At 51.4% G+C, this 12,493-nt stretch overlaps 1 protein-coding gene across 4 annotated transcripts in view; it reads left to right on the top strand.

Moving 5' to 3' along the window:
* Positions 1–12,493, top strand: part of Kiaa1671 (KIAA1671 ortholog) — a 175,946-nt gene that overhangs the window by 114,235 nt on the left and 49,218 nt on the right. Inside the window, exon 1 of one of the 4 annotated variants that reach the window (XM_005007293.4) lies at positions 1,519–3,707. The exons of the other annotated variants lie outside the window; for them this stretch is intronic. Coding sequence (XP_005007350.1) covers positions 3,420–3,707 — 288 coding nt within the window. The 5' untranslated portion in view covers positions 1,519–3,419. Of the gene's footprint in view, positions 1–1,518; positions 3,708–12,493 lie in introns of those variants that run through there. 4 annotated transcript variants of the gene reach the window in all.

Raw genomic sequence — 12,493 nt, forward strand, 5'->3', positions numbered from 1 at the left:
CAGAGGGGACTCAAACTTCGGTCCTCCTGTCTCAGCCTTCCAGAGGGCTGGGCTTATAGGCATGGGCTACTATGTCTGGTTCTAATTTAGTTTTTTAAAATTAAAATTAATGCAAAAACGCATGCTAAATGAAGAATCAATACAACTAGTTCTTTGTATTGATTAAGACAGAATCAGTATATTAGGTTTTTTTGCCTTTGCCTCTGGCTGTGCAGATGCCCTTTTGTGGAATGATTAGGATGTTACTAACTTTTCACAATTGTCCATGTGGCTGTGATGTGTATCTTCGTGGTGCAGTATTTGTATCCATCCATTCCTTTCTCCAAAGTAGATCCCTGGGCTCGCAACCAGATCAGTAACCACAGGGTCAAAGTCCTGCACCAGCCTCTTACTCCCAGCCTTTTACTATAAAATTTTTCTCACATCCAAAAAAAAGAGAACACACATGCGCCCCAGCTAGATTCTGCAGTTGCTCACGTTTTGCTCCGCCCGCTTTATAAAAGTCCAGCCATCCATTTTTAAAGATGCTTTTCAGGGTAAGCGATGGATGTGCAGGCACGTTCGCCCTCTGCTCGGGCAGGCCGGCCGTGAGCTGGTAGGCCGTCGTTTTTTCTTTCAGACTTTTGATCTAGGGTGCTGCACTTCTGGGAAATGTACACCCCCTTTCCATTTCCACCCATTGGGCAGACACCAGGACTTGTGGGCACTGCGCGTGACCCTTTCCGGCACCGTTTCCTTCCTGCTTTACCGTCCGACTCCCTGCAGGATCTGCCTGTCCCCAGGGACTTCTGGTGTGGCCGTTCTCACACCTGTCCCCACCTGAAGTCTCACAGTGACCATCTCCAGGCTCCTGAGGCAGCACCAGGAGGCTGCCAGGGGTGTGTCCACAGGCAGTGTCTGTCCCCTGCCTGTTTCTTTGCTAGCACCCTGGGACCATGCATCCGGACGTATGGGTAGAGAGGCTGCAGAGTGTGGCCCTGCCCCCACCCTGTGAACTGGCCCATCGCCACTCCCGGTTTCTCCTGTTCCTTCCTGGGCCAGGTCCCATCCTGGGCATTTATACTTGGGATTCATACGGATCTGGAAACTGGCCAGGTGGTGGCTGTGGTTTCCTCATGAGGTATGGTTATGATGTTGGCCAGGGCTGCAGTCCCCTAAGTGTCTTGACTGGGGACAGGGAGCCGGCTTCCACATGGCTGGCGAGGGAGCCTTAGAGTCTCCCCACAAGGGGTTGGCCATGAGGCTTCTTGAGCATCTTCCACCACGGCAGCTGCTGGCTGTGCCAGGGCCACTTCTTGGACAAGCCCAGGAAGCCACCCATCACTGCTGCCTGCGGTGTCGGACCAGCACATAGACCAGCCTGGCTCTTAGGGAACACAGCGGGGCCATCTCAGGGGGCTGGTCAGGTTGCATGACCTTGGTGACTGCTGTACCTCCCTTGCCTGTGTCCTCCTCTGTCAAGTGAGTTCCTTTAGCACATTCATGTGTGATTAGAATGACCATCACACTCAGTTCCACCCTCGGGAGATATCTGTCCCACCTAAATCCTATGGTTTGGGACCTCAGCAGCAGTAGCATCTGAGTCTCATGTCCAGGGACCAGGCCAGAGCAGGCATTCACAACAGGTGACACACTGCACAGACCAGGAGTTCTGGACAGGGAGATCTGTAGACCACACTGCCAGAGGCCTTCATGTCAAACTTCCCCGAGCAAGGGCCTTTGACCAGGGTCTAGAGGGCAAATATTTGTTCAGAACAGAGGTGAGGTGGAGAAAGGAACACAGGCATTTGAACCTCTCTGGATTTCTGCCATGGACTTGGTGTTCCAACAATACATATTTACTGAGCCCTCCCTGCGAGCCAGGTACCAGTCAGAGCTGTAGCAAGAGGCAGCTCTCATGTGTGCTCTGGTGGGATCCTTGCTGTGTGACCTTAGACAAGTGGATCTACCTCTCTGAGTCTGCACATCCTCATCTGTAGAACAAGCAGCAAGGTGTGGACCACTGCAGGCAGGAGAAGGTGCCCCCGGGAAGTGAGCCTTGCAGTCCAAGATTCAGTTGTGTTGCCTTGCACCCACCCCAAGAGGCTTCACTTTGTGCTGTCTTCTCTCCCCACATCCCTAATACTCCAGCTCCACAAGGGTTAATCACACATGACCCTTAGAAACCATGACTCTTTGCAGTTGCTGCCAGGCTCCCTGCCCTGGATGGGGCAGACGCTGTACCCCTGGTTGCCATGGTAACCCCGCCCCAGAACAGTCGGGGCTGGGGGCTGTCGAGCTGTCTCACTGGGCTCGGTGTGGTGCTGTCTTCCAGGAAGGCGGCCGTGAGAAAGTCAGAAAGGCAAGCGAGAGGGAAGAGAGGGCTGGGGCAAGAGAAAAGCCTTGGAAACACAAGAGACAGGGAAGAGAGGAACGAAGAACTGACCGAGGCGCCAGGAGGGGGAGACAGACTGACAGCAGCTGAGGTCCCAAGACGCCGCCTGGAGCCCGCCAGGCAGAGGCCGCTGTTCCCCGCAGTTCCGACCTCCCCCCGCTGCCCATCACCGACATACATGCCCACACACGCGCACACACATGCGCCCACATGCACGCCCGTGCCGCCGCCGCATTTCCGCGTGCGCCCGTGGTGAGGGCACAGAGGCGGGCAGCCCGTCAGGAGTGTGAAGTCACCGCCAGCCCCGGGGGACAGCCAGTGAGTTGGGACTTAGGGGAAAAAAATGGGGGCGGATGTCAGCTCCCTGGGCGGCCGCCTCCCTGAGGCCCCTCCTGCATTCCTGGGCTGCGAAGCCCCTTGCTAAGACGGGGGCTGATGTCATCCTGGACTGCTCAGCCAGGGGACCCGGGCCCTGGTGGCTGCCTCAGGAAATGAGCTAGCTGTCAGCTGGCGCACGGGCTCAGCACTTAGGGCCCCAGGACAGAAACCTGCATAGGTCAGGTGAGCCGAGCGAGCGGGGCTGTCGGCAGCTGCGGCGGCAGCCGGCCTCGGGACCTCCCAGCTGGGCTTCTGAGGGCCCTACCTGAAGGGAAGCGAGGGCGTGGAGCCCGAGCTCCTGCCCGCCCCCACCCTGGGCTCTGGGACTGTCACACCCTGGAGCGATCGCTGCGGGCTGCCGCGTCCAGCAGGGTGAGCGCTCAGCGCCGGGACTGGACCCTTGGCCAGCTTTGCTCCCAACTCCAGTGGACTCCGGGTGGCCCTCGCTGCCTCTTCCCCTTCGTTCTGAGTGTGCCCTGCGCGGGCGGCTCCCCGCTCCCTGATGTGTATTTACCCTCGATTTGACTGAAGCACGCGGCTGGCTTCTCCGCGCAAGCAAGCCCAGAACTTCCTGAGCCTCAGCAGCCAGCAGGAGAGCCAGCTCAGGACCAGCCCTGCCTTCCGACCACGCTCTCGGCTCTCCTGCCCTCCCCTCCCAGCCAGCCCCATGGATTACCTGGGAGACAAGCTTACAGTAGCCCAGACCCACATGACCCAGTGGGTGGGCACTGTGCGGAGGTCCTTCCAGGAAGCCCTGAACTTAGTGACCAGCACGGTGGGCCACGAGCGGTCGAGCGCGGAGCCTGCCGGCCGCAGCCCCTTCAAGCGCAGCACCTCCTCCTTCCGCCACCTGGCCTCCCGCAGCAGGGAATCTTTCCGCCGCTTCTCTGCACGCAGCCAACAGAGATTCTCCTCGCTGAAGAAAAGGCAGCCGGACGCAGAGCCCCCAGATATTGTAAGCTTGTTATGTTGCTTAAAATACTAAAACAGCGGTGAAAACTCCTCCCCACCGGCACTCGCAGGGAGGGGGTCTGTACACCAAGCCTGGGAAGTTACTCCTTATGGAGTTCTTGCCAATCAGAGCCCAGGCGGCTGCTGATCCCAGGACCTGGAGAGGGGGGACATCCGAGGGGATTCCCTGCACTGGGATTCTTCCCTGGCCTGGGGTTGGTCAGGAACCGCATGCTGGATTCTGCGTTTGCGTGGATGGGCCGGCACGTGAACTGGGATGGCTCTGGGACTGATTCTAAGTCTGGACACTCCAGCTTCATTTACACGACACAAATGCCTGTCGTCCCTATTTTTAGGGAGGATTACTTGGCACCTGCTTCATCTCCTCTTGTCCTCCCAGAATGACCCAGTGTCCATGTTGTGTGTGTGTTGGGTTGGGGCTGCTGTTTGTTATTAAGTATGAATGATACTCTCTGATTACCAAAGGAGAGGGCCATGGGGGATCTGAAGTGACAGGTGGTTTTTCCCTCTGGTCTGTGAGCCTTAGACTTGGTGAGAGTGGGCCAGGCCAACAGGCCATAGGCTGGAATTTGGGGTCCCACTGTGTGGCATCAGGTTCTGTGGAGCTGGTGTCAGTGGGGAGAGCTAATGATCACCGAGCTGGACTGGGTTCTGCTAGAGACGGTTCAGAATCAGTCTCAGGGACCCTGAAGATTTGAGGGGTGGAACGAGGCTCAGAGAAGCAAAGGCATCTGCCCGGGCATGCACAGTGAGAGGGAGGCAGAGGCAGAGCTGGAACCCCGGGCTCTGAGCTCCCCGGGCTAGCTCTGTATAGCTCCTTCTTGGCAAATGGTTTCTACAAACCTTCTCCAACCAGCACTGAGCCGTGAGAGAGCTTGCATGTTCACACAGGAGACTCTGTCCCTGCTTTTACCAGCCCGTACACAGCAGCATCTCAGGATGGGTAGAGGGTTCAACCAGTTCTTCTCTGGGCTCATCCTTGCCACCAGTGCCAGTGGTCCTCAAGAGACCCAGCATCCAGAGGGAGCTCTAGCTGCACTGAGATTACTGACAGGTACAGGGCCTTGGCATCTTCTGCTGGCCCAGAGAGGTGCACTGCCTCACATCAAGTCACATAGCAATCAGCAGCAGATGCAAACCAAAGTCAGAAACCAAGCACTTGAGCATGACATGTGGCTTAGATAAATTAGTAAGGCTTGTTTTGTGATAGAGCTCCAGCCCATTTTCTAGGTGGTGTGACTTAGTCCAGGGAGAGAACTCTGCTTCTGTCTCTTTTCATCTTATTCTGTCTCTGTTTCCTTCTCTTTCTCTGTCTCTGTGCCTCTCTCTCTGTCCTTATGTGTCCCTGGCTAGAGTTCTGTCTCCTACTTATGCTCTCCTGTGACATCATGGCTAAGGGCATGGAGTTTGGAATGTGGAGTCTCCATTCACCTCCCTGTCTCCATCCTGTTGCCCTGTGAGACCTACAGTCCCTGGGCCTCATGGCACTGTGCACATTGGTGCCACCAGCAGGTTGGGTCCATGCTGGCAGAGAGGGAATGAATAGTGTAAGTAGCTCAAGGCCTCCAGTGGCGCAAATGTGTGCCAAGCAAACATGGGTCACTGCCTCACCCCACTTAGCATCAGCATGGTGGGTAACAACTGGTGTTGCCATCAGCAGTTGAATCAGACCTGCTAAAGTCTAGCCAAAGGGCTTTGCTCGCTTTTTAAAACTCAGTTTCCTTCTCCATCACTATGGGCTTGTCATGAGCCAGCATGGATACCCAACTATGCCAGCAGGTGTGCATCTATGGAGTTGAACACTGCCTCAGGACGATAAGGGCAGGATCCAGATGGAACTCTTGAAGGCAACAGTGAAAGAAACGTGGGGTCCCTGCCTGAGGCCGAATCACACTCTGCCTCTTCCCGGCTGTGTTACCCTGGGAAGCCTGCTATCCTGTGCGCCTGGCCTTGGTCTTCTAGTCTGTAGCAATGGTGGGTATGGCTGTGCTTGCATTTGATATTTGTGCCTTGGAAGTGAACACTTGTGACAGCCAAACCTCCCTCTTAAACTCTTCCTTTAGAGATTTCCAGTGAGCTGGAAAATGCATACGCCCCTTTTACTTAGAGGCCTCACTTAAATATTTGTTTTAGGGGAGGAAATTTTTAAAGCCACGGACAACTGACAGCAGCAGCGCCCGTGGCTGGGGTCGGGAGGGGCAGGATCAGAGTCTTCCATCCTCTACTTGTAGGTGACTTAGCCAAAGAATCATCCTGCAGGGTGCCTCAGGCTTGTCACAAGTGGCCCCTCCAAGGCAGGTGTGCCCCAAACTGTTTTCTGAAGCCAGCCTGTAGTCCAGGAATAAAAGGAGGGAAAAGAGGGGAATAAATGCTTTGTCTTGACCCTCAAAGGCAGGAAAGGGGTGTGTTCGTGCTGCAGCCTTGTGCATGCCTGAGCCTGAGGAAGGAACCTGACATGCTGGGTTTACCCGAGGGGACCAGGTGGACTCCAACTAGAGACCAACAGAAAATTCCAGAACCCAGGAACAATGGCAATACACTGCAGCCGAGGCTGGAATAAAAGCAGGAAGTATGTGTGTATGGCGAGGGGGGCAGTGTCCCTGGGGACGCTGCGTACTGCACAGAGAGCTTTACAGTCAAACTTGGGCCCAAGTCTCAGCCCTACACCGTGCTGGTTAGATGACCTCAACCAAGTTTGGTGACCTCTTCCAGCCTCCGTGTTCTCATTTGTAAAATAGTTCAAGTAGGATTTGTCTGGAGGTTGGTCAGTGGTACAGATTTAACTAGAAGTCAACATGGTCCCAGGATGCAGGAGGTGCTTAATGAGCATTCATTGCCCATTGCTTCTAGGGGACTTGGGGTCTAGTAACATGCATGGTGTGCTAAAGATGAGGCCACCATCTTGGGAGATCTGGGGCCGATGTGTGACCTCAGATTATTGCCCACGTCACAGTTACTCAGCCTCAGCACGGTGCACACCAGGGGCCAGGTGATTCCTCCTGGCAGTGGAAGGTAGAGGGAACTGGACAGCGCTCAGTGTTGTAAAGTCATTGCCGCCCTCTACCCATTGGATGCCAGGAACCTCCCTAGTTGTGACAACCAAAAATGTCTCCAGATATTCTCATGCATCCCCTGGGGGGAAAACTAACCCTCCTCCCCCAGTCCAGGTTTGAGAATCACTGCTGTCTGAGTTACCTAGAGCGACAGGTTTCTGGACCCTCCTTGGATGCCAAATACTATGAATGCTTAAGTCACTTATTTACAGTGGCACAGCGCTTTCATACAACCTACACACATCCTCCTGTATACTTTAAATAACCTCTAGATGACTTATCATACCGAGTACAGTGTAAATGCTAGGGAAATAGTAGTTACATTGCATCGTTTAGGGAATAGTGACGAGGAAAACATCGCATATTCAGTGCAGATGCAGTTTTTTTTCCCTCCGCACTTATTTGATCTGAAGTTGTTTGGACCACAGATGCAGACGCTGGAGATACAGACAGAGAAGGCCACTTGTTATTTGGCATGAGATACAGTGATTGTGGCCTTTGTTGGGATTCGTTGTTGAAGCATTGCCCCTGAGCTGAGCTCTCCATTCTCCAGCCAGAGTCAGGATGGGAGTGTTTGGTTCTGCCTCAATCAGGGATTGAAATGGATGATTTAAATATTCAGCAGGGCTTAGCGTACCCCCTCCACACATACAACCCCTGCTCCGCAGTGTTGTGGCTGAGAACAACTGAAGTTTCTTTCCCCCACTTCTGGAGACAGAGGTCAGGAGCCAAGGTGTCAGCAGTCCACTCCCCACTCCAGGCTGTCCACTCAGGATCCTCTCTGCCTTTTCCAAATTCTGGTGGCTGCATGAGTCCCTTGATCGTGCTGGCATTACCCAGGCTCTGCTTCCAACTTCACATGGCCTGTTCCCTGACTTCTCTCCTGTTCCGGACACTTGTCCTTGGATTTAGGGCCCACCAACCCAGGACGATCTCACCTCCCGATCCTTAACTTAGTGACATCTGTAGAGATCTGTTTTCAAAGCACGGCCATACCCATTATGACATAGACCTAGCTTTGGGGCCCATTTCAATCCGTCTCCTCCTGGCTTCTGCTCCAGCTACTTCCCATCTAGTATACCCCCTGCTTTGCCCTGATTTAGAAGGCCCAGACTGCTTTCCTCCCAAACCCAGTGCCCACCCTGTCCTGGGGTAACGAGGCTCAGAGAGGATAATTGGCTGCCTCTGGTATATTCTTTCTAGGAACAGACATGGGGACTCCCACCTGGGGAGGCCTGGGGTTCTGTTCTCATAGATGCACCATAGAAAATCTCAGGTAATGGTAGTAAAAGCCGCCCATCCACCCATTCACTCAGAATTTTTAACTGAGTACATTGTCTGTGCCAGGTACTAGGCTTGGAGGAGAATGAGACATGTCCTCACAGGGCCTGCAGGAACAGGGTCCACCTCAGCCTCATCAGGGTGAGCATCAGGGGCCGAGTGCAGAAACAACTGGAGTGTATTTTAGAAGGAGTGATCGGGGAAGCTTTCCCAGGGGTGACATCAGGACAGAGACCAGAGGGGTAGAGGGAGTTTGAGAGAGGAAAAGCAAGTGCAAAGGCCCGGAGGTAGTTCTGTGCCTGTGTGTTGAAGAACAGTAAGGAAGACAGGGTAGAAAGGGACTCCTGAGAAGTGATCAGGGCTGGATCACATCAGACCTGGGGAACCCTGATGAGGGTGTTTGATTTTAGTATTTGAAGACGTGAGCTAGGAAACGTTGTCCTCAAATGTGTGCCCATGTGTAGAATGTTGGAAGGGAAGGACAGTGCCAGTGACAGCTGCCACTCATTAAGCACCTCCCGTGTGTGGCTGTGGGTTGTTACACTCTCCCTGACTCCTGGGGCTCCTGAGGAGCTGGGTCCAGCTACCTTCCAAGCTTGACCCTCTGACCACCACCTACCAGAGCCCTGCCAGGTGTCCTGGCCTCTGGCTGCACCTGAGGGTGTGCAACTGGACTTGAACGCAGCCTCAAAGGCCAGCATGATGTCACTTCAACCTCTGCTGCCATGTCACTAGGCAGGCAGGACAGGCAATTTTCTTTTGGGTTGGCCTCACCCCATTGCAGGTCTCCTTTCCACCCTCCTGGCAGCAAGATGATGTCACTTGCCTGAGAACAATGGTCCCTTTATGGGTCCAGCCAGGGCCAATGCTGGGCCCCAGAGCAGGTGCCTCTGAGGGAGACTGGACATGACGTGGGAAGGGGTAGTGCGGGGGGGTTGGCTGTTCCCCAGGGGCTGCTTGTGCTAAATCGCACAGATCCCCTTTCCCCTCCCCCAAGCTGCAAAAGTGGGAGGTGTTCATTTTACACTTGGGGACCTTAGAGAAATGTAAAGACAATAAAATCCACCCCTTCTCCCACCATGGATGAAATCTGCTCTCGGCATTTGAATGTATTTCCTTCCTGTCTTTTTTTCTTTCCCCTCCTTCTCCCAAACAAAATTGCCAACTTTCTGTCTTCTATCCTTTTTTAAAAATTGAAAGTTCTCATATGTCTCTAGTAAACACTTTTAGTGCCAATAGGCAGCCGAGTCCATGTTTGTGAGCTTCGCAATTTTATCACCCTAGCGGGACATTTGGATCATATCCTGTTTCAGGCCATCGGGACGACCCCATGGGGGTGGGGTCTGCATGTGTGTGCGTCTGGGTTTGGATTTCTGAGAGGCCCACAAGGTTCCAGTGAGCTCATTTCCCGCTAATTGATCTGAGGCCCCTGGTTTCTCCTCCTCCTCTCTCTCACCCAGCATTTTCACATTGCACTCGGTTTGTTCAGACAAATGTGTCTTGCTTCCTCGTCAGGAAGCCAGAAATTTCAGGAAGGAAATCTGGATTGATGCATATCTTACAGGGAATGTTATGTTTTGGAATTTTGTGAATAATAGGGGCTTTGGTGGGGAGTGATCATGAGAACTTCCTGCAAGAAGGATAATATATAAAATGTGTGTGATTTTAAAATATGGTTGTTACCATATTGTATATAAGGAAAATTAAAATTGTTATAGGGAAAGACGTAGCCATTAAAGACTCTCAAAATAACCTTCCTGGCTTTAAACACACTTACCCCTCACTTTTCCACTCCGATGCAGTTCTGGAACCTCTCTTTCGGGAGTGTCTTGCGTCGCACTATTGTGGCTGCCTTGGTGTCCTGAATTGATCCGATTGTTTACCTTTCTTGGTCATTTTGACTTGAGGGGAAGAGCCAGAATTGTAGTGGATGAAGACATATTGTCATATTTTTAGTTGACAGAAATTGCTGTCAATGTTTGATCATTGAGGAGCAATCAAAAAAATAGTGAATATTTAAATTTAAAATTCATGGCAGTAAAAGAAACACTGCCATTAGTATCGTCAAATTATTCAAAATCCCCGTCTTCAAAGACACATCCCATTGTCCTTGGCAATATGACTTTTACTATGGTTAGATTTTTAAAGCTTAAACAATTCACTGTATTTTTCAGCCACCCCCGTGTACTACATTAGTTTCAGTGGAGTGCTGGTAAATGTGGAACAGTCGGGTCTTTGCGGGGAGAGCCTTGATGTGTAAGATTTTCCCATTCCTATGGTGTAAATATCCCCAGTGTGGCTGGTAGCAGTCACTACCTAGCTGGTCCCAAACTCAGGCTGTGGACCACCCACTATTCTGTAATACAGCATTTTCACCATGAAGACAGCATAGATGATGACCTGAAGACCATAAATAATAGTAAAATGTTAAGTCAGCTTGATATTCTTGAGGCTTTTCTGGGTAAATGGAGTCAACTAGAGACTATACTCATAAGTGAAATAAGTCAAACTCACATTTATAAATATCATATTGTCTCCCTAGTATAAAAAATAATAAACTGCAAAAGCAATAAGATCCAAAATGTACAATAGATGTTGTAATAAGGAAAGGGAAAGAAAGTGCTCAGAAGGAAAGAACAACTGGGATGGGGAAAGGAAAAAGAAAGGAAAAGATGATATGTGTGCAGGTGTACACATAGAACTGTATGCAAGATAGATAGCTATACCACTAACCTCTGTTAGTTCATCAAAAAGAACAGTTTGTGCTGTCACTGTTTGTTCATTTTTTATGCCTAGATCTTGTAACCTGAACAACTACCTCTAAGATAACAATATGCAATATAATAACTAGTGTTGATTTCTTACTATTTTTTGAAATTCTGCATTATTTCTATCCTTTTCTCTGTTTTGTTTTTGAAAATTAAAAAGTCAGATTTGAATATTTATTATCTGTGCTTTTCATAGCATTTATTGAATTGTGAGTCTGTATAATTTGTTAGCCGTGGCTGTTGAACACCTGGCTCACGCCTGCTCCTGAAAACTCCCCGGCTATCTCTGGGGGTAGGGCAGGCCAGCTCCCTGGCAGCACCACAGGTTAGAGGGCGAGTTGCAGGAGCTGAGGCCGTGAGTTTGAATACTGGTCCTGATTCTCACTTGCTATGTGTTGGGAAAGATTCCTTAGTCTCTCTATGTTCTAGGTTCCTCTTCTGTGAAATAGGGCCATTTCCTTCTTCTACGCTCATGTGAAATTTGTTGCAGTCAAGTATATGGAATACTTAGCACAATGCCGGGTACGTAGAAGGGTCCTGGCACCAAGTTGCTATCATCTTTGTCACTATCATTTGTTCAGAGTTTCATCATTGGCGCAGTCACGTATAGCTGGGCAGACTCTAAGATGACCCCAAGGATCTCCCCTTCCACTGTCCACACCCTTGCAAAGTCCACATCCACGTGGTACCAGGTGGTCTATGTGGACAGCAGCATTCACAGTGTCACTTCTGAGATAGGTTTCAGAAGACACTGTGGCTTATTCTTGGCCATCTCTCCCTGCCTCAGAGCATTCATCTGAGCCAGCTGCTATCTGTGTCTTGAAGGTACTCAGCCCCATTCATGGAGGCCTGTGTTGTAGGAATCAGAAACCTCTGGTCAACCACTGGCGGCACCTGGAACCTGCCTACAGTCATGGGAGGTGAGCCTGGAAATAGGTCCTCGCCCTGCAGGTGTGACTGCGCTGCTGGATCCCAAGAGAGGCAGACCCAGTCCTGTCTCCTCTGTGACATCACACATATTCATTGTTTTGGGCCACTAAATCGTAGGGCTGTTTGTTATGCAGCAGCATGTAATGAACACAAGTTTCTGCCCATTTCCAAGTATAACAGTGATGTTGTTGTATGGCCAAGGAGTGTTCTTCAGTCCCTCCCATCACAGGTGACTAAATTAGGGTGGTAAGAGGGCCGGCAGCTACTCACCATCTGGAATGTGGCAGCTGTTGACATTCCCAGCCATGTTTTCTTGTTTTACAGGCTCCTGGTCAAGGAGGCCACTCAACCAGCCTGAGTTTGGGCTCTTAGCGGCTTTTGAGGAACTCAGTCTTTGGGGATTGGCATTAATCTCCCTTCATTTCTTGTCTTCTAAGCGCTGACCATCTATGTAACTTATCAAACAGTCAGCAAGAATGCTGCCCGTAAACAGCAACTGGCCCCCACACACGTCAGCTATGCTAGCCGGGTCCTCAGAGCGACTTGTCTCCAGCTGTAATTTCTCAGCCAGAGGACTCAGGTTGGATTGCCCTGCTCCCTTGAAAGGAGGATCCTGAAACATACTTTCAGACTAAGAATTAAAAGTTGCAAAGTTCATGAACAATTTCTGCTTTTGTTTCTTTCCTTGACTGAGAGTAAGAGGATGCAGGTAGAATCAGCTGAGCCTAGTGCAGAGC

This window comes from Cavia porcellus, unplaced genomic scaffold, assembly GCF_034190915.1.
Source record: "Cavia porcellus strain 051 isolate PalLab524CR breed Dunkin Hartley unplaced genomic scaffold, mCavPor4.1 scaffold_16, whole genome shotgun sequence".
Taxonomy (NCBI): Eukaryota; Metazoa; Chordata; class Mammalia; order Rodentia; family Caviidae; genus Cavia; species Cavia porcellus.